Here is a 21,895-nt window from a genome sequence, read left to right as displayed (position 1 = left end):
GAAGTTAGCTGGAAACGCAGATTAATCCTCAACTGACATGAAATCTGACTCTGGGAGCTTTGCTCCCTGCTATGCAGCACTTACTTGCATGGCAGCAGCTTCAGTGCTGTTGCTCCCCTTAATTTACCTTGGCTGCACCGAGGCTGTTATGAGCACATAAATCAGCAGCACTGTGCAAACCCAGGGCTGAGGACTCAGTTGGTGCACACACCACTCCCCCAAGGACAAAATCCCCAGTCCAGTAAGGAGGACACCATTGGGGTGCCATGCTGGAGCTTCTCCCCATGTCCTCACACTGGGGGCACAGCTCACAGCCCCAAACCCTCTGCAGGGGCTGGAGCTCAGCGCTTGCTTATCAGCAACCTTTACTCATGTTTGCTCAGCCCCTCCGACCGCAGGCACCCCTCCAGGACAAGGTTCGGGGCTGGCTCAGCACAAAGCAGGGCAGCACAGCGTGTCCCAGCTGGGATGGAGGCCGGGGACGGGAAGGAGGAGAGCCCACAGCCCATGGGACTGAGCAGCTTCCAGCTCTCCGAGGAGTATGGCTTCCTTCTGCCCAAACCTCTGGTAGGACACGGCCGTGCCCGCGGGTCTGCATGCTAAAGAGAGTTGGGGCAGATGAAAGTAAAGGCAGATATTGGGGTTGGTGAGGGCTGTGCTGGTTGGGTCGCCACTTAGCAGCGTTTTACAGTAGTTTATGGAGCCAATGAGGAACGCATGAGAGATTTTGGCTTAGGCAGATTCATAGGACAAATTCCTCACTTTAAAAATGATTACGCTGGCTGCAGCAAACGGCACAGGGGAGAGGAGCAGGAGCTTTGCAATTCAGATAGTGGCTGTGGATTTACGAGGAGGGAATTTAGATGGCAAATCTCCTGCGCTACAAGCGGTGCCATTTGTCACCAGGCACAGCTTACAGCAGGAGCTCTCAGGGACAGGCAGACAGTTGTTTATCGGCCATTAGTTCACAATCACACGGGCTGCTATTACAAGTGGAGGAACCAGACACGAGCCATTAGCTGCAATCTGAGGGCTGGATGGGTGCTCCTGTCCCTTGCCACAGAACCTTTCCCCATGCAGTGGAGCATTGCCCTGTGCACACCTCGCACTGCCATTGTGCTCCCTTTCCCCGACCTGCAGCTGCTTTGCACTGCAAGCCCAAACAGGATGAAGCAGCTGTGTTCAGTGACCAAAGTCCTTGCCCAGTACTGTGCTTATTTCCCTCTGTGCCCTGAGCAGGATCAAGTTCCCAGCCTCAGAATGGACCTGTGTGTCTCACTAGTCACCAGCATGCGATGTGCTGATGCTCTCCCTCCTGCCATCTCCCCAGACAGAGCTGCCACCTCCCTACAGCCCTTGGATGGACATTGCCCATGAGCTGCCCCAGCTGATCGCCAGCCACCAGCTCCGTGCACGCATCCACCAGGTACACGTCACTTCATCTGGCTTTGGAGTGCTCTTAAACTTCAATCTGATGCAGCTGGGTCTGCAAAGGTCAATGCAATGATTGGGTCAGGTTAGCACCAGTCACTTTTGTGGCTGCAAAAGCAAAGCCTTAGTTTGACATAGAGCTAACTCATTGCACAGCTGCTGAGACACCTTGTGGTGCGGGGCAGTGAGATCCCAAGGGTTACCAGGGTTCAACACATGCAACCCAACCAGTTCCATCAACAGCAAACCCTGAAGGGGTGGGAGGGAAAGAACAGATATCCACAGGGAGAGCACATGGCTGGGGTGTGCAAGGTGATGTGCCAGGAGGGCACTGCTGGGCTGGGAGCACACAGGGCACACGTGCTGCCCATTGCTCATGAGGGTCTCTCTATCAGATGCCACAACTGAACACTCAACACCTCCAAGGACGAGAGGAGCTGCACCTGGCCCACCTGGTGCTCAGCTTCCTCACCATGGGCTACGTCTGGCAGGAGGGCGAGGAGGGCAGCATGAAGGTAACATCAGCCCCTGCACTGGGGGCCACAGCCATCCTGCAGGGGTGATGCCAGAGCTGATACAAAGCCCCACGTTGTGCTCTGTGCCCCCCCAGGTGCTGCCCCGCAACCTGGCCGTCCCCTTCTGGGAGGTGTCACAAGCTCTAGGGCTGCCCCCCATCCTCACCCATGCAGACTTCGTCCTGGCCAACTGGAGGAGGAAGGATCCCAGCGGGTAACCAGGCGAGCGCGGCTCCTGTCCAGCACAGAGCTCCCATCACAGCCAGAACCATTTGGAACCACCACAGCCTGGGGTTGACCCATGGCTGAGAGCCAGGGAAGGGTTTTGCCCCATGGTTACACGTGGGGGCAAGTGGCCAAAGGCTGGAACCTCCCACTGGCAAGCAAACCTGTTTGCATCCTATGCAGCACAGTCCACTGCTAGAATCGTTTATAACATCTCTCTATCTCTCTGCTTCTCCCCCTTTTCATGTGTATTTGCTGTCGATGCTCAAAATGCCTCCAGGCCTCTGGAAATTAAGTAAGTATTTAAGATGCTTATTTATTTTCTAACAGCATTTTGTTTGAATTGGCACAGTGCTCCCACACTGCAGGGCTCTGCTGGGTTAAACCTCTCTCTCCCAGTACACAACAGAAACAATTCAGTCCTTGGCACATAGACACCACTGCAACAGCAGCAATGCACCATGGCAGAACAACAGCTGCTCCAACCTCTGCAGAGCAGTGCTACCAGGGAAGGGTTTAGGATCCCTCAGAGGCAGAGCAGAGCATATCCCTGCTTACCTGTGCTTGAGGAATGGGACATTTTACACCTGGAAGGTTTTTCCCCCAAGGACTGAGCTATGCTCTGGTCCAGCACTGGAACAGGCAGCTTCACACTGAGTCCTGTGCAGATCTTCCAAACCACTCACCCATTTCTGGGATGCAGCAGTGCATTGGTGCTCAGTGCAAACTGCTGCAGCCCCTGAGCACACCACACATGTGGTGTGTCAGGGTTGGAGACAGGCAGGGACACAGGGGAACAGCTGCTGGCTGCCCTGCAGGAACCTGGAGCCCATCATATCACTGCCTGGGGGAGAGAGCCTGCGTGGATTCATCCTTGTCACGCTCCTGGTGGAGAAAGCAGCTGTGCCTGGCATCAAGGTAGGGTGCCACAAGCCCCACGGCCACCTGACCCAGTATTCAGAGTACATCTTAGCCCATCACTTCACGCTCTCCTTCTCTGCTCCTTGCAGGCCACCATTCAGGCCATTCACGCCCTCCAACACCTTGATGATGAGCGCCTGCACCGAGCCCTGCAGGGGTTGGCAGCAGCCATTGGAGACATGGACAAAGCCCTGCAGCGGATGCACGGTACTAGAAATGGATGCACAGTAAGAGCAGGGCTCATTGGATGCACGGTGTAAATGCACTGTGCCTCAGAGCACCTCACCAAGCCCTGCTCCAAGGGCAGAGCGAGGTCCCATCTGCTCAGGAAGCCCATGGGAAGCATTGCTGCAGGTGCCATCACCTGCATTTTCCCCACATTAACACATCTGGTCTAATTTCCACCTAGATTACGTGGATCCAGCAGTATTTTACACTGTGATCAGGATCTTCCTCTCCGGGTAAGTGGGGTGCATTTCCCTCCACCCACATCACCTGCTCAGAGCAGCAGAGAGCAGCACTGTGGATTTGCTGTCCCTCAGCTCCTCGCAGAGCTGCCAGCATCACAATCTACTCTGCTCTTGGCCTTCTCAGAAGGTTTCTATTTTTATTTCTGTTCAGCATTTCTCAGCATTCCGAAGTCAAAAGGCTCCATGCATCCTGATGATGTTTCTTTCTTTCCTTTTTTTAAAATCCGAGTTGACCTTGTCTTGATGGTCATCAGCCTGGAAAAACATGTCTTTGAATTCCCTTCTGCTTATAAGTACTTCCCACTAGTAAAGATTACTATAAATACATCCCTGGGAGAACTAAAAATATTAAGGTATTCGATAATGAATCTATTTTCTCTGCAATTTGAGCAAAATCTGCTCCTGCAGTCAAACAGCTCCAGCAGCCAACACCGAAAGCTCCATGAAATGGTGCATTCTTCAGTAGGTCAGGAGATATTTTTGTGCTGGGCACATTATGGCTCTGCAATGATAACTTCTCTTTCCATTTGTAGGAGAGCATTTATCCATTTTTGCACAAGCAGGGTGACATGGTTGTGAGTTAATGGCGTGCAGAGGGGGAGGCAGCAGAGCAGCCCAGTTCCCAGCCTTGCTGGGGATGAGCATCTTTCATGAGAGGGAGGAAATCACATTCTCGGCTTGTTCTCTGCTGAAATAAAGGCAGTGGATGAGGATGCAGCCCCAGGGCTCATAACAATACACACCATTCTGGTTTTCTCCCTGCACCCTGACCTTGCAGTGCACCTTGACGTGCTGTTTATTCCCGAATTTATCTCGCATTTGAGGACAGCTCTCAGGGCGCAGTGATGCATGGCTGGGGGCAGGAAGGCAACACTTCATCTACCAACCCAGGGTCACTCCTGCAGCCCAGCACTGGTTGTGCTGACCTGTCCATGTCTGTGCTGACCTGTCCATGTCTGTGCAGCTGGAGGGACAACACAGCCATGCCCCACGGGCTGCTCTATGAAGGCGTCTCCGAGCAACCCATGGCATTCTCAGGAGGCAGCGCAGCACAGAGCTCCGTGCTCCATGCCTTCGATGAGCTCCTGGGGATTCAACACAGCCAGGAGAGCAGTAAGTCCAACACTTTTCCCTTTTCTCAGGCGCTGCACAGAGCCAACCCACTGCATTGCCCGTTGTGCAGCTCCCATTGTGCCTACAGCATTTACAGCAGCCCACCTTGCCCTTCAAAACCCTTCCGTTGCCTCTGGCTGTCTCCAGTACATAATATGAGGAAGTCCATAAACCAGGCTCTGGCACACTTCCGTGCTGCTATAAATTCCCGGAGGAACAGACTTTGTTTTTTTGCACGTCAGCTCTTTGCTGAGGTTATATATGGGTACAGAGCTGAGGAGAGGAGCACGCCAGCACCCTGCCAGTAACTGAGCTCATCCATTCACATCGCTCTGCCCACAACAGAATGTGTTTATCAGAAATTAGCAAAGCCAACCTAATAGCAAATAATACAGAAATGCCGAGAGCAAAGGCTAAAACCTGCCTTTTAGGGTTAAAGCCAACGCTAATGAAGCACTGACCTAATAAGGGTTTGCTTCTCAATTAATTTAATGCACTCGGAAAGAGCTGAGGACAAGGGGATGCACAGGGATCTTGCTGTGAACTCAGTGCCAGGGGCAGAAGGGAAAAGCCAGCAGGAGGCTGGTTTGGGGGTTTTGGAATACCCCACAGACCCTGCAGCTGTGGGGCACAGCACAGCCTTTCAGTGAGGCTCAGCCCATGTGCTCCTGTGCTCAGGGATCCAAAAGGTGAAACCTTCTCCATAGGCATCCAGGAGAAGGAGGAGAGGGCAGTGCCAGCAAATGTCAGCTGGGAACTTCTTGGAGAACATTTGCATTGAACTGTGGACAGGGACCCATCCTTCTGCATCTCCTCTTTCCTTGGATTTACATCACACCAACTCCTAAAGGTTCTCCAGTGGTTTAACATTAACTTTTCTATTTTTTTTCCCCCCTAAGAGCATAGACAAGCCTTCCAAGGGCAAACAAGAAGGGGAAAAGCAATCTAATATTTCCACCTACAGAAATGCCTCTTCTCATTTCTCCCAATGTCTCTGCTGGTGTTTTGCAGCCACGTTCCTGCACAGGATGAGGGACTACATGCCCCCTCCCCACCGTGCCTTCATCAGGGACATCAGCCAGGCTCCCTCCCTGCGTCAGCACATCCTCAGCTCTGCAGACCTGCGGCTCCGCGAGGCGTTCAACCACTGCATCACAGCACTGGTGGACTTCAGGTCCCACCACATCGCCATCGTCACCAAATACATCGCTGTGGCCAAGGTCAGGGCAGGGCAGGAAGAGGCTGGTTCCATTGGCAAACCCCCAGCTGCACTGGAGGCCAAGGGGACCGGAGGGTCACACATTTTCATCTTCCTGAAGAGCGTCAGGGACAGCACCAGGGAAGGGCTGATCAGTGCCTGATGCCTGGCACGGTGCTTGCTGCACCTTCCTGCTTGTGCAGGTGGTCTCAGCTCACTCCTCCCCACTGCCAGCCCCTTGCCTTCCCTTCAGCATCTCTTCAGGATGTCATGATTCCACGCTGCTTTGAACACGAGCCTGTCTAAAGGAGGAGAGAGTGCTGCCATCCATCACCCCAAAGCACACAGGGAGCACCATCCCGAGGCACCAGCAGGATTGTGCCACCCGATGTCCTCTGTGACACTGGGACTCTGCTGCAGGAATAACACAGCCTAATAAAGCTGCAGCTCCTAGGAACGAAGCATGCTGCCGGGCTCATTACAGGGACGATTCTCAGGTGCTCATCTGCCCTAGAACTCCCCAGAAACCCAAACGTGCTCCCCCGGCTGAGAGCCCGCCTGCCATCACGAGGTGGCAGCAGAAAGCTGCTTTTCTCCCGGTGCTGTGCAGCTGCCTGGATGCGAGCTGCCAACAGCAACAGTGGTGGCCCAGGAGAGGTGGGGGGGTGTGGGGTGGGGAGAGAGCAGATAAAATAAAACATTAGTTTGCATTTCGGGAGTGCTGACTGCGCCAGCAGATTGCAGGACAGCGTTTCCCAACGTGACCCAAAGCCTCTGACACCCAGACTTGGCATCTTTTGGACCCTCCTGCCTGCATAGCAGCAGAGCACAGCATTGCAGTGCTGGGACAGGACACCATTCTGAACCCAGGGGGTCGCAGGAGCCACGGGTCACAGGCAGCTGCAGGTCACCAGGAGTGAGATATAGTGATTCTTGTGGCCCTTTTCAACCCAGGATACTCCATGGTTCCATAATGCCTGGGCTGGAAATAACAAGCTGCCCAGTCTACGAATAGGGCTCTGATTGCCTTGCATTTCATTATTACTTCTGTGTCAGACAGTTTTGCTTACTGCAATGCCTGCTTCCAGGTTGAGTAACAGGCAGAAATCCTAAACAGACGTTGCAGCCACAGCCGGACCACAATTACTCACAGGGTGTCTGCTGGCAGGCACTGACTGCCCTGTCACTGCAATGCTCCAATCATCCAGAGCCAGCTGGGATGGGGAGAACAGAACGGGCCCCCTGGGGCTGCACACAGAGCTGCAGCCCTGTATGCCTGCAGGGATTCCCAGCTACAACCTGTGCACCCTTTCCCCAACTCAGGCTGCAGGATGGGGACACACAGCCACATCAGTGCCAAGATGGCTGGGAAAGCTTTTTCCCACAGTGTCTGCTGTTCAACTGGCCTGGCTTCACCGAGAGTACCCCCAGATTTCCCAGCATCTCAGGGGAAATCAGGCCATGCACATCCACGCTTTGTCTGCCTGGGTCTGCTGGCACAGCCACCAGAGACAGATTTCACACCCAATCAGTGTCTCAGTGCAAAAATAGCACTGGCAGTGCCACTTCTCCTGCACTATCAGAAGAAAGTCAAGGTCCTTTGAAATGAGGTTTCATTCCCATAAGGGTAACAAAAAGCTCAGCACACTGTAGCTTGAATTGTTAAAGCTCCTTGCTAAATTTTATTTGGTGCCCTCTTTTGAAAGGCAGTCTTAAAACTGGAGCTTAGGAGGAAATATCTTCAGTAAACAACCTATAGGAGCATGGCAGCACCTCTAAATCTTTATCTGGCAGCCCTCGTTCCACTCCATCTTCGTTCCTGAATAGCTGCTGCATATTTTATGTAGGAGATATTTCATACTGATGATTGTCTTGGGCTATTACACTTCAGACCATTTCAGGCAAACAGCAAACTAGAGCTGGGGAAAAGTCACTCTAAATGCAAAATGTAATGAGGGTTCTCACAGTGAAATGGGACAGGGGGGGCAGAGGGGACATGGGACCCCCCCCTATAGCCCTCAGCTCTGCCAGTACTGCTTAAGGATGAGAACAGGTAGAGACAACTCACAGCTTTTCCAGGTGGACTCAGGAAGGGCTCACTGTACCTGTAATGCTATAACATGATGGAAAGTACAGCAGTAATAGCAGAGTGGCAAAGTCTTTGGCTGCAGTAGATGAGGACAAGCCCAGATGCAGCAGCCATAGGTGTGAAAATGAAGAAAAAGAGCTGCTTACCTTCAAAAGGCCACAGGTAGGCAAGGATCTCCAGTAAGAAACCCTCACTTCCACCTTTAAATGAGGACTGGGAAGGGGAGGATCCTGGCTCCATCTTTTATGGTCACTTGGGTGCATTGCTTACACCTGAGCTCCCCTGGGTTGGCCCTGCCTTCCCACCAGGTGCTCCATCACTGCTTCAGGCCATGATTTAACCTTGCCACTCCAGTACCCACCTGCAGTTTATGGATTGCTGTGTGAGAGCAGCGCAGTGACAGCGCTGGCACTGATCAGACCTGCTCTGTACAGTGGGTGTGTGCAGATCCTGCAACGCTCAGCCCTTCCTGTCTGCTCTCCTGGCAGCTGGGACGACTGCTGTGCCAGAGCTTTGATTCCTCTCTGTTTCCAAACCGCTGCTGTCTACTATTGATCACAAGGCACAGACATCTGAGGTCTCAGGTGCATTACAAGGGGAAGCAGGCTGCATTTCAATAATTCAGTGGGCTCTCTGCCTAAAGATGTTGTGATGAGTTTGAAAACAGCACAGCGCTTCACGCTTGTTGTACAGGAGCACAGCAAATTTGGGTGAGTGGAGCACGGTGCTCTGGCACAGGAGGTCGCTGTTTGTTGGGCTGCACTCAGCTTCATGCCTTCTCCTGCATCCCCTATGGCTGGGGGAGTTCCTGCCATGCAAGCCCAGCACAGCAGCAGTGCCATAGAGCTCAGTCACAACCACTGCAGTGGCTGCAGACCCAAATTACTGCTGCCCACACAGCAATCAGTACAAAGAGAGGTGCTGCACACAATTCTACTGTAAGACTGCAGCACGGGAGCCACCCAGCACCGTGGTTCAGCAAAACATGGTGCAGCACAGCATGGTGTGGCATAGGATGGCATAGCAGAACAGCACAGCATGGCACAGCACCACATGGTGCAGCACAGTATGGTGTGGCACAGCATGGCAAAGCACAGCATGGCCCAGCACAGCATGGCATGGCACAGCACAGCATGGCACAGCTCAGCACAGCATGGCACAGCATTATATGGCACAGCTCAGCACAGCATGGCACAGCATAATATGGCACAGCAAAGTGCAGCAGCACAGCATGGCACAGCACAACTCCAGTTGTCTCCCAGCTTTCATAAAACCTGTGCAAAAGCCCCTGAGCTGTCTTCCCTTTAGAAGCCACAAGCAGCTCTGCTCCACAGCACCCACATCACATGGCACACAGAACCCAGGGTTGTGTCTCTGGCTACAGCTTTTGTCCCTGTGAACATTTGAAATCGAACAAAAATATAAACATTTGGATTCCAGACACTTCTCAGCCCTAACCTTATTTATCATACTTGGCTCTGCTCCTGGAGTCAGGGCCAGAAGAGGCTCTGAACATTTTGAGTTATTTAATATGCTGCACGTAGATCAATCTTGCTCTCCCCTCTAGCCACAGGTTTCCTTCGTGGTTTGCTGCACAGTTATTATGTCCATCAATATCTAAGTAATTAAAATCCACCATTATGCAGGTCCTGGCTGCCTTACGAGCTTCTCATAAGCTATAAAACATTTCATGGTCAACTTTCCTTAAGTGCCCAGGAGGTCTGTAGCACCATCACAGATTCCCTTGGCTGCTGCCATTATCCTGAAGGTCCCATGCACAACCACCCTGCTGGAAAAGCACCTCCTGCAACTGTCCTTGCACCACCCTGTGATTTGTGCCAGAGGAGAAAAACTGGGAGGCAAGTACTTGTCCTTCTGCGTGGCTCAGCTGCTGGTCTCATAGGGATTTTATCAGTAACAACCAAGTTTGCTTTGCAGTTTCCACTTGGGAACAAGTGGAACAAGAGGACTGCCATAACCTCCTTGGCACCACTGCTCGCTCGAGACATGATGCTGTGCCTGGTGCATGCCCTGGGCACTGAGTCTACTCACAGCACCTGGCCTGGCTGGAGTGCAGAGGGCTTTATCACTGCCTGTGGGATTGCTCACCTTGGCAAGAGTGACTGCAGTCCAGATATGATGAAAGGACGTGACTCAAGCCAAAAAGCGCTAATTACAGCTCAGACGGAGGAGGAGACAGGAACTGCTACATTATGCCTAATAAAGGAGAGGAATAAGGAACAGATTGGAGAGCCATCACTGCAGAGATGATGAACAGGGGCTGTCCCAGTGGCACAGCAGTGCTGGGAATGCCCAGGGCGCAGCATCTCTCACGGATCTCTTCCACCATTTGTGCACCCTTGGAGTACCTGCCACACCATGCTCCTTGCTTTGGGTCCTTGCCAATGTCTTCCTGGCCCTGCCACCAAACCCCAAAGCAGCCACAGGCTGTTCCTGTGTTCCCATGGACTCAGTGCTGGGAACCAGAAGCACTGCAAAGCGAGCAGCCAGCTGGAGGCTGCCCGAAGGGCCCTGAGGGAAAGGGCTTGTTTTGAGCCCAAAGTCCCCAGGGTTGATGCAGCATCTATAAAGCTTTTTCACCATTAAAACCGTTCATAAATAGAAAGAACCAGCAACTAAAACATTAGCATTTGAATAAAAATAACTTTGCAAAGCAGCCAGAGCTAAAACTAGGTCTTGGCAAAGGTCTCCAGCCTCCTTCTAGGATTGAGAGTGCAGCAAACCGCATGCATCCCTGCAGAGCATAGGAACACCCCGGGTGTGCAGGGACAGGACAGTGTGCTCCCCAGGTTGGAAACACAGTGGATGCTGTCCCTTAATGGAGCCAGGAGCCACCTGTATCTTCACCATTGGCACTGAGCAGGGACGTGCTCAGATTGCAGCATTGCAATACCAGGGCTGTCTCCTTCTGTATTTACTCAGAGCCGTGCACAGCGGGTTCCTTCTTTATGATGAGGAGCCGGGGTAATTTGAATAGTAAATACTATGAAGAAAGTAGATTACTATGAAATACAGATTATTTTTTTTTTCCTGATAAATAAATCATGCCTGTATTTGCATGTATAATACCAAAAGGAGGCATCTGGGACCGCTGCTGCTAGTTGCAGTACTGCCTGACATGACAATTAGCAATAACCCAACGTCTCTCTCCTCCAGCTCCCCTGCTGCTCCATTTGGTTTCATGTTAGGGATAGTGGGGTGCTGCTGCTCGGGCAGAGCCCTCTTCCTGCATCTCCTCATGGAGCAAGCTCTGCTACAAGCAATGGCTGGGAATGGTGCAGCCCCAGCACTGCCCATGTCTGGCCATGCTATGCCAGCGCTGTATGGGCAATGCTGGGTGCAGTTTTCTGAGCACACGCAGTGCCTCTCCTGGGTTTATCACCTCAGCTTTCTGCCGATGCTCTGCACCTGACTGCAGTTTGTCATGCAGTTCTGCTTGCTACGTTGGGATAAACAGCAGCAAATAGCGACGGCCACATCTCCAGCAGAGCGGTGCTGCAAGGCGAGCTGCAGCATGCCTTCCATCAGCTGTGTCAAATGGATTTCTTAAATAAAAGGAAAAAAAAGGAAAAAAAAAAAAAAAAAAAAAGTAAAGGCTCTGCTATTATTGCAGTGAGAGGCTGCCTCACGCTGGGCTCTGCTGCTAAATCTGTTCTGTGTTTACTGTCTGCAGGAACAGTAGGAAGCCTTCCGAAAAGGCACTGGGGTTCCTCCGTTTTTCAGCAATCAATCATGCTTTGCTTGAGCCATTTTTATCCTAACAGAAACGGAAAATATTTTCCTGGTGTAATTTCTACTGATCAAAGAATTTTCCTCAACAGAGAGCAGCCCCAGGGCCCCGCGAGGAGAAAACCACAGAGGAAACTATTTCCCTAACGAGGAACAGGGGAACGGGTTGCATGCAGGGGGGTGAGCCAGGACACGAGTCCTGCAAGGCCAGCAGCAGGCAGCAAGGCTGGCAGTTCTTTTCCCAATTAGTTTGCTGAACAAGAGCCTTGGTGTGTGCCTGCATGCAGCAAAGCACAGTGCCTGGGGGTATAGGCATCCCTCTGCGTGCAGATGGGGCTGGCAGAGGCAGGAGCAGCTCTGCTATCAGGGACCAAACCCCGTGCTAAAGAACAGCCACCAGATTTTGTTTACTTTCTCCATCAGCTTTCCCTAAACAGCTTCAGTAAACGTTCTTCATTGTGGCCGGAACTGACTCAGCTTGCAGCACGGAGGGGTTTTTCTGGATGGGATCACAGGTCTCGGTAACCCCGCGACGCAATCGGTGCTGTTTATTGATGGAGGACTCTTTTTTTTAGCTTCCATTTGTGATTGGCGTCAGAATGGCGCATGGAGCTCCCAGACCATCCCTGCAGCCCCCACACTCCTGGGACAGAGCACACAGGGACAGCCAGGACTCCCACTGCCCACTGATGCTCATCATCAGCAGTGTGCCCTGCAGATGTAACCCCCCCAGCTCTGAAATGCTGTCACCTTTCCCTGCCTGCTGCGGGAGCAAAACCCGTTTGGCCATGTCTAAATCCACGCACACGGCATCATCCTTGTCCCCTTTTCTCCCCTCTGACACAGAGCTGAAATAAACTTGCAGCACTAAAACTGTTCTTTTGTGTTTGAACTGTGCGCATAAATAAACCGATGCAGACAGATGAAAATATCCATAAAGCAGATCTGACATTTGACAAGGATTCAAGGGCAGAGCTCTAGAACAAAGACAAGGCTTCCTTGTAAACAAGGCATCAGTCACTTAGATTACAGTAATTAGGCAAAGCGACTGCTGGGAAACTTCTCGAAAGCATGGCTGCAAAAGCAAAACGCATCGGGTGCAGCGCTGGGTGTGCAGCAGCACTGCAGGATCCGCATTTCTGCCCTGCTCTGCCCTACGGACTTCAGCCCAATGCTGGGAGCTCACCTCATCCTGGGGATGGGCTTTACTGCTCTGTTATTGCTCCTGAGCAGGAGCTGACGTGTGATAGGAACCAATGCTGGCACGGTGCAGTGACCTGACCTGACCCGAGCCATGGGGCTGCGCTCCTCAGGGCAGCACAGAGCCATCGTGGGGGTCCCACTTTCGTACCCCCCTGTATGGGAACATCCCAGACCAGCAGCCAACACTTGGCATTTGTGCTATAACCACGTGCTGTTGGTGTCACAGCCAAGGCAAAGCCCGGCAGGTTTGGGCTGTGGTGTGTCCCAGGAATAGCGCTGAGATGGGGGTGCAGAAAATTGCTTTTTGTTGGGTACAGAGTGAAGGCTGTTGGGCCACAAGAGAGGGTGACAGAGAGGCAAACACCATCTGTTTTCTCCAAGGAACTCTTTTATTACCGAAGGAATGAAACGCAAGACTGATGACACCACAATTTCAAGCTGACCTCCCACACAATTTACATTCCCACTGATTTCCTGATAAATCCCCACAGCGCAATGCTGGGTGTTTTCCCAGCTCTGATGAGTTCCCTTCACTCAGCATCACCCAGCTCAGTGCTCCCGGCGCATTACACCCAAACAGCTGCAGCCATTCCCAAAACAACAGCCACGGGAGGATCTGACATTGCCTTGCCTGGTGCTGGGTGGCACTGCTGCGAGATAAGGAGCAGAAATCAGCTCTCGCAAGGCTCTGCTATCGGCCATGCCCTTGGGTGAGGTGCTGAGCCCCAAGGGTGATGGGTGGCACTGTGGCCCCACCAGCAGCACAAAGACACACAGCCCCACTGCAGGGCAGCCCAAAGGCGGTGGCAGCCCCAGAATTGGGGGCACTGCAGACCCCCTTCCCCTCCCACCAGGCAGGATTTCCTCCAGCCCATCCCCTCACAGCAGACAATGCGTTGTCTGACAGCCGCCGCCGTCGCCCTGCTGCAGCTGTCGGGAGCTCCAGGAAGATCAAACAGGAAAGTCAGCAGAGAAAGAGAAGTTATTTCGTGCCTGGATGTCTGAACTTTCATGCTCAGCCTGACTGGCGCGGGTGGAAGATGTTGAAGTCAGCACGTTGAGAGCCTGCCCCACTCCCCTGGAAATAGGGCACCATGCAGGGCCCCCACCCACCACTGCCCAGGGCAGAGCTGCTCCTTGCAGCTGTACAGCATTGCATCTATAAAACAGCTGGAGTGCCACCACATAGCATGGCACTGACGCCAGCCACAGCCTCCCCCATCCCCAGCAGCCCCAGACCCAACGGAGCCTTTTTCTCCAGAAATCAGTGTTGAACTCAAGGCTTCTCTGGAAGCACGCAGACTTTGAGAGCTGCCAGAAGTTTCTCTTTCTGTTCTGTTTCTTCACAGGCATGATTTACTTACTGTAAGTGGCTATTCATTATGTCCTGCGCTGCATTATTAACTCAGTGATCGTACATTTAGCAGGGAATTTATGAGAAATGGGGAGACATTCATTATCAGGAATACCACAGACTTTACTCTTATATGGTCTCCCTCTAGGGAGCACATGTGCTCTCAGCCCAACGTGGTGCTGCTGTGCCAGGGCTGCACAATGCATGCAATGCCATCACCTCCCGGGGGTCACTTCCCTCCCAGCACTGCTCCCCAGAGCTGTAGAGAAAGAAAAGCATTAACCAGACTCGATGCACATTTTTTCCCTATTGACAGCTTGGAATTAGACCTCATCAGGTCTTCCAGCTGCTGAGAAGTGTTGGCCTTTTCCCCATATTGTAGGCAGTTTTGTGAGCAGAATTGTCTGGAGCTGAGCTGAGAAGTCTTCCTTTACTTCCCAGCGATCGAGCTGCATGCAGCACAGCTGCAATTAAAACACACCACATCGTGCAGCACGGCTCAGCCTGAGAGCACAACGCAAGCACTGCAAACGCACTCGGTCAAGTGGATTCCCTGCTTTTATAAGCAAAGGGCTGCACTGCGATCGGGGGGACAAAGGTTCCCAGATACTCTGCTAAAGAAACAACAACCAAATCAATAAAAGATATAGGGGGAAAAAAAAAAACAAAACCAAAAACAAAGCAGAACGCTGTGCACATCACTGGGGCACTGGGCAGAGGCTGCTGGCAGCTGGGCCAGGTGCTGCCACGAGTGTGCCTGCAGCTCTGAACATGATGAACCGGTTCCTCCCTCGCCTCCCACCACCCACAGCACGTTGGGTGCATTTCCAGATGCATCTCCTAGCCAAGAGCAGACAAGTTATGAGCAGTTGGTATCTCTCCTAAGAAGGGCAGAGCTCCTCCAGTCTGCACAGGCAGCAGGTTGTGGCTCAGGGCACACTGTTCCAGGGGAAGGGTGGGAGAAAAGAGCTGCCCTCAGCTCGTGGCCACTGTCAGAATCTCAGATTTTTGCTCTAAATGACTGAAAGGTGATCTTTTGTGTTCCCAAAGGGAACCCCCATACCATGCTGCAATGCAGGAGAAGGGAGCTTCGCTCTGCATTGTGAGCCGTGCACGCATAAATACAAAGCCCACGTGTGTTTTAAGGCAATAATTTCCCTTCTCTCCCCTGTTGAGAGCCTTCTAAATGCTCTATTTCTGAATATTTAAGATAGGGCTTTGCCAAACGAAGATTAGAGAGTTAATCCTCGTTTCTTTATGAGGAAAGTAACATGGTTTAACAGCTCACTGCTGTTCTAAAGGCAGCTGGTCTGAAAGGCAGAAAACTCCATTCTCTAGGATAAGTTGGCTGGTTCCCATTTTTTCCCCCTGAATTTATTACAGCTGAATTCCTTCTGGCCAATGAATCTGATAACAGTTGATGCCATCGAGCACTGATTGAGCTCCCACCCCCGTGTTTGAGCTGTCTCAGGTCTGCTTTCTTATTCCATCCTGACTGCCAGAACCAACAGCTGAGCGCAGTGCCATCCTGCTCTGATGTCTGCTGCCCTCCCACAGCCCTGGGGAGGTGTGTGAGCAGCTCAGCCCAGCTTCACCTCTTTCCTTCAGGAGTTTGGACAACAGCATCCCGGAGGACACGAAGCCTTCCTGGAAATCTCTCTGAGGGAACGATGATTTTTTTTTGTCTCTTGGGGGGGCTGCAATTTCTCCAGCACCAACATTCTTTGGGATTGCTGCATCTGGCAATACCGAGGCGATGTCACAAGTCATGCAGGCTCAGGCAGGCTGGTGAAAGGAAAGCTATGCAAAACATGCTTTCACAAAATGCAATTCATCCCAACTTGCCTTGTTTGGAGAGATTTTTGGATTGCTGCACAAAGGCAGACCGGGTTCTCTGCAAGGGTTTGAGGGGCAAAGGCAGTGGCAGCTCCCAGCTGCAGAGCTGCAATCCAACACTATGGGGCTGCACTGGGCTGCCCTGCACTGCTGCAATGGGGCAGTGGGGTCCTGCCATGCCCTGCTCCTGCCACAAACCACCTCAGGCACTGGGGTTGGTGTAACCCACAGCCAATCTTGTCAGCATGTCAGCTCCCACATCTTGAAGGCCACAACCTGGGGTGGGACAGCTGTGGGGTCAGCAAGGAGCACTGCTGGATGCTGTAGGTGGACCCTAAAACCCAGACCTGGCTGACAGCCCCATAGCAGGATCATCTGAGAGCATCACGTCCTGAAAAGCAGAGCACAATTAGGGCTTTGGCTAAACTGTTCTGCAGAGACAGAAAAGTGGGTTGGAATTAATCCTCCCATTAATGTGTGAAACAGAGCGTTTACATTCATGAAGCAATTATACAATAATAGCAGGAGAGCTACGATAGGAATCACATCGTGTCTGAAGTTTCACTCCAACCCAATACATGAATAATTCCTCCTAGGCATTGCTGTGAAAGCAATATTAAAAAAGTAGGAAAAAAACACCAGATGAGGCACGCTTCATCTCTCAATTAGGGTTGAACACAACTAAATTTATGCAAAGTGGGAAGAGAAGCTCCAAGAGGCAAAGGCATTTGTTACTGCTCGATGCAAGATGAGCTCACAAAACGCATTCTTCATCCTGGCAGCTTTCTGATGTCTTACTCCTGAAGCATCAGTTTTATTCTCGGTTTCCATGGCAGATACTTTTCTGAGCTTGTGTCTGCCATAAATACTGCTGATTTATTCCATCAGCCATATCTCTGCAGATACCTGCAGCATGGTTCCATGTGCAGTCAGGGTGGTGGGAGGTGGGCACGTTAACATTCCTCAGCTCTGCTTTTCAACCAGGGGAATCAAGCCTTGCAAAAGGAAAAGGAGCACTTATCCTCTGCTGCTACACAATCACTGCTGATCTGCTGGTGCTGACTTTGTCCTGAGTCCTTTGCAAGTGTGCAGCGTCCGATGAAACACATCTAACAGTTCGGTCATTCGCTTTACAGGCAGATTTCCCCCACACAACACTTTAAGCAGCAGTTGTCCTGTCTGCTATTTCCCCCATGTATTTCATTTTAGCAAGCAGTGATAAAACACACGGCTCTTCATGGGCAAAGACAGCAGCTAGCCACATCACAAGGCCCTGTTCTGAGGGTGGATTTACCCCATGCATGTTGAGCAAACACTGCTCAGCGTGTACTTCTCTCAAATTCAACAAGGCTACAATGCAGTACGAGGCTTTTCAGCTTTTCTGGCAGGAGGAGAACTGGGAGGTTTCGCAAAGAGAGCTTTTCAGACACTGATAGACATAATAGCCCATACAAAAGAAACTCTGGCAAAACTGCAAGGAGGAAGGCATGCAATGCAGCAGAGCAGAACGGGAGGAAGAGCCCCAACACGTGCAGTGTGCAGGAGAGCCCCGCAGGAACAGCCCAGGCCAGCAGGATGCAGAGGCAGGGTGTGCCTCACTTAGCTGTGATCCTACACTCACAGATAGGAAAGCTGTCAAACATTTAAGTGCAACCCACTCCCTCTCCCAAAGATAAAAACCAAAGAAGCCCCGCCAGAAGGAAGTGCACTGGTTCAGTTATTGTCTCAGTGCACGGGGCTGGGGACTGCCCATTGTTTTGCATTGTCCGGGCAGCAGCACAGCCCACAATCATTCCTATTTTTCTATTCTTTGCCCACACAAAGGCCCAGCACGGAGTTTCGATGTGCTCCTCTCATGTTCCAGAGGTGGTTGGTTGCAGGATGGGGTTCTGTAGGGTTGTGCGTGGGTGCATTGCTCAGCTTTGCAGCAGGAACCAAAGTTTTGGAGGTGCAACCAGGCAGTGTCAGCACTCTGCTCCTGTGGGGGCATCCCCACAGCTTTGTAATAAGGGAACCCCTGGGGGTGGATGGTCACAGCACACAGGGACACGTTGGTTGTGCTGTCCTCCTGGTGATGAGTAACAGGGGTCATCTTCTTATTGGTAAACAAGCAACTGATTTTTCTAAACATTGCCTCTGCAGCATCCGGCCCGCACTGAGCTGGTAAGCAAAAATGCACTCTCTCCAATGCCTTGAGTTACCTTTGTACCCATGGCCACATTCTGACTGTCAGAACCACATCCTCAGCATGAAGGAGCTGGAACCCTGGGGCTGGGGTGCACAGGTGGGGTGCTTTCGGGGTGATTACGTTTTTAATTTGCACCGCTGAGCTGAGCATGAGAGCAAAAGGTGCTTGAGGCAGGAGCAGAGCAACCAAGCGCTCAGAGCACTTTTGCTGCTGCACCGTGCTCGAGGTGGGGCAGATGTTTCACCTGCAGCCCTGATGCACGCAGCCGAGGGTGGAAATGTCCAAGGAAAGTCACTGTGGATGACACTACGGAGCAGCTCTTTCATAATGTTGCCACTTAGAAAGTCCAGCTTTGTGAGCACTCCTGTCCTGTGGCCATCTGGGAAGCAACAGAAGCATCCCCTGCACAGACCTGAGCAGGTTTCACTGTTTTGCTGTGCTCCTGTCTGACACAAGCAGGCACAGGCTCACAGCTAACACCCCTCATTGGCATGGCAGCAGTTTGGCACAGCTGCATGAGCACAAGGAGAGGCTCCCACAGCATCCCCAATGCACACTGAGGGTCGTGCAAAGCCCATTCTGCAGCGGGGCAAAGAAACCATCCCTATCATAACAACGCAGCAAACCGTTCCACTCGGTTGCACGACGGGGGAAAGTTGGCAACTTAAATGTTAAACTTGCCTGCGACCGAGCAGCGTGTTGACATCAGCGTGACCTCACCGCTGTAACTTGAGCTCTCCTCTTTCCCTCGGGCTGCCTTTAAAAAGCCGTGCAGAGCTCCGGGTACCGCACAGATCTCTCCAACAGAAGGAGAACTCGGAAGCAGCGGCGGTAGATGAAAGCAAAGAGAAGGAACACGGCCTCAGCCATGTCCACGTCGCTGAGAGTGAGCCCGTCAGTGCACGGCTACCGCTTCGACACCGCCCTGCGCAAAAAAGCCGTGGCCAACATCTTTGAGAGCATCGACGAGGAGTCGCTGCAAAAGCTCTTCAAGCATTCCGGGGACAAAAAGGCAGAGGAGAGAGCTAAGATCATCCTCGACACCGATCAGGACGTGGAGGAGAAAACAAGAGCGCTAATGGCTCTGAAACAGAGGCGGAAAGACAAACTCCTCCAGTTCCTGAAATTCCCGAAATACTCCATCAAAGTGCACTGAGCTGGAGGGAGCAGCCAAGGAGGAGAACGTTTTGGGACGATGCTGCCACAGGCAGCACACTCCATGCTGCTGGGATGCTCCTATGCCCGGTGCTGCCAGCAGGATGCTGCATGCCCAGCGCTGCAGGTGGGACGAGATGCTGCTGTGCCCAGTGCTGCTGTGCCCAGAGCTGCTGTGCCCAGTGCTGCTGCCAGAATGCTCCCAAGCCCAGTGATGATACCAGATGGGAAAAAACCAACACACCCCATCCCGCGGCCACTGCAGCAGGGAGAGGAGCCGACTGCACCCGTTTGCTTCACCTGCCTGAAACTTCTTAGCTGAAGTTCAAAACTTTCTAAGCTTGTTGTCTGCAGAACGGAGATCCCAGATATTGATCAGCTCCTGGTCATCCCTCATTCTGCATTTGTTGAAATGCATCGAAGCGCATCGTGTGACTGCAACACATTCAGCCTTCAGGGAATGCATTGCCCTATGGACACTGCGTGACTGTGCCTTTTCTCTCCCCAGGATTGTGCTTGCATTAAGAATTGTTTGCACAAAAGCAATAATAATGACAGATTTCCCTGAATTTACTGTGAATTGCCTTAATATTTTGTTCACTTCCCATTAACATGAATATTTAAACACCATAATTGCAGTTCATATTTGTATTGATTACAATCGATATTAGACAAGTACTTCATGGTATTATTTCATGGCAACGTTATCATTATATTGACTATAATTTATTTCATATGGCAACCTGAAATTTAATAAATTATAATGTAAATATAATTTCTCGTCTGAAATGCTCACTTCTCCAGGAGGAAGGGGGGATATCCTCTCGTGGCTATTCCTACAGGTTCTGTTTTATAGCAGTCTGCCTACACCTCTCCATAATGACCCAGGATCCCAGGCTGAGCTCCACTGCCAGCCAGCAGCCCCCCCCCTCCCTGCTTTCCCCAAGACCCCAGCACAGCTCCCAGCCCCAAAGCTGCACCTTCTGGCATTCCCAGAGAGAACTGCATTCACTGCATGAGCATTCACTGCAATGCAAATTCCACTGCTAGCTTCTCCCGCGTAATAAAAGAGAATGGATTTTATTTTTTTCAATAGAATAACCAGAAAAGTCAGACTAAAATATGAACAGCGAGTGGGACAGTTCTCAGCTCTCATTATTCCTGCAAAGCAGACAGAGTTAGGGCTTAGGGCTCAGCCAGCCAAAAAAGCCCTTGAACCAATAGAGGAGGGCTCCAAGCACTGTGACTGCAGAATCAGTCTTTCCAGAGGTTATTCAGTACCATCATGATAAAGTATGTAGAAAATATTTATAAATAATAGGCCTGGCTATTTTTAAATATGCCCTCTAGTAACCTCATCCAGAAAATAAATGTTCCCATGGCTCTGTTTAGAGCAACAAAGTAAAAACATTTTCAAAGAGCCGATGTAGGGGGGTTTTATCCTACAGTTCGAACTGCAAATTGCCCGTAGGATGAGGAAGAGAAGAAATAATCCCTTATATTACTTAAGAGAATGGATCACTGTGATTAATTACAGCGTGCTGCAGCAGATGCAATTGCTCCCCGGCAGCGTGGCATCACCACATCTGGAAGCTGAGTGTCCCCAGCACAGCCCTGGCTCAGGAAAATCTGCTTCAAAGCCAGGTTTGCGCAATGGGCAATCGCTGCTTTCCTGCTTTGCTCAATCCCAGAGTGCTGCCCACTGACCCACGGTGCATCCTCACAAAAACCACTGCAGCAAAACAAAGTGTCTCACAATGGCTGCTACCAAAAAAGGCGAATCCGGGCAGTCCAGCTGTGAGCTCACAGCCACCCCCGGGTTCTGTGATGCAGCTTTTCCTCCCTCTCCAGGAGGTTTTCCCATCAGAGCCATTTCTCATACAACAAGCATTTCACAGAGAAGCTCAGTGAGGCCAAAGCCTTCAGGTGATGGGGTACAGTGCGTGCCCACCACCCACACAGGTCTGCATGGTGCTGACAGCCTTATATTGGCAGCATAGCATCCCCAGCTGCTGCTGCAGCTGCTCTCATTGCCGGCACCCAGTGCTGTGCTGCCCCATCCCCTGCTGTTGAGGGGCATCCAAAGGAAGTTGTGATCACAGAATGACAGAACTGCCAGGGTTGGAAGGGACCTCAAAGATCATGAAGCTCCAACGCTCTGCCACACGCAGGGCCACCAACCTCCACGTTTCACAGCAGCCCAGGCTGCCCAGGGCCCCATCCAACCTGGCCTTGAACACCTCCAGGGATGGACGGGGCATCCACAGCCTCTCTGGGCAGCTGTCCCAGCACCTCACCACTCTCACAGCAAACAACTTCCCCCTGACATCCAACCTCAATCTCCCCTCCCTCGACTTCAAACCATTTCCCCTTGTCCTGCTGTTATCTACCCTTTCCAAGAGTTGATTCCCCTCCTGTTTGTAGGCTCCCCTTTAGGTACTGAAAGG

The 21,895-nt window shown here is 51.8% G+C and overlaps 2 protein-coding genes across 3 annotated transcripts; both read left to right on the top strand.

Annotated features, from left to right (window-relative positions):
- The first annotated feature begins 208 nt into the window (after nt 1–208).
- LOC116234567 (indoleamine 2,3-dioxygenase 2) lies at nt 209–6,334 on the top strand. 2 transcript variants are annotated; one of them, XM_090125666.1, is made up of 10 exons: nt 209–567; nt 1,240–1,426; nt 1,827–1,946; nt 2,042–2,160; nt 2,452–2,466; nt 2,990–3,089; nt 3,182–3,299; nt 3,502–3,553; nt 4,527–4,675; nt 5,687–6,334. In XM_090125666.1, the coding sequence occupies exons 2-10, from the start codon at nt 1,304–1,306 to the stop codon at nt 6,034–6,036; spliced, it is 1,146 nt and encodes a 381-aa protein (XP_089981792.1). In that variant the 5' UTR covers nt 209–567; nt 1,240–1,303; the 3' UTR covers nt 6,037–6,334. The 2 variants fall into 2 exon arrangements, with proteins under 2 accessions (XP_089981792.1, XP_031458111.1); XM_031602251.2 differs by having other exon boundaries at nt 214–567; nt 1,331–1,426.
- A 12,738-nt stretch (nt 6,335–19,072) lies between these two features.
- Nucleotides 19,073–20,201, top strand: TCIM (transcriptional and immune response regulator). The gene has a single exon (XM_031602250.2). It carries the CDS (start codon nt 19,129–19,131, stop codon nt 19,447–19,449), a length of 321 nt encoding a protein of 106 aa, XP_031458110.2. The 5' UTR covers nt 19,073–19,128; the 3' UTR covers nt 19,450–20,201.
- Nucleotides 20,202–21,895: the final 1,694 nt, after the last annotated feature.

The sequence above is a fragment of the Phasianus colchicus genome, chromosome 27 (assembly GCF_987193195.1).
Source record: "Phasianus colchicus chromosome 27, bPhaCol1.hap1.1, whole genome shotgun sequence".
NCBI classification, from domain to species: domain Eukaryota; kingdom Metazoa; phylum Chordata; class Aves; order Galliformes; family Phasianidae; genus Phasianus; species Phasianus colchicus.
Note: the sequence above shows the minus strand (reverse complement) of the source record. Positions and strands in the feature narration are given on the sequence as shown.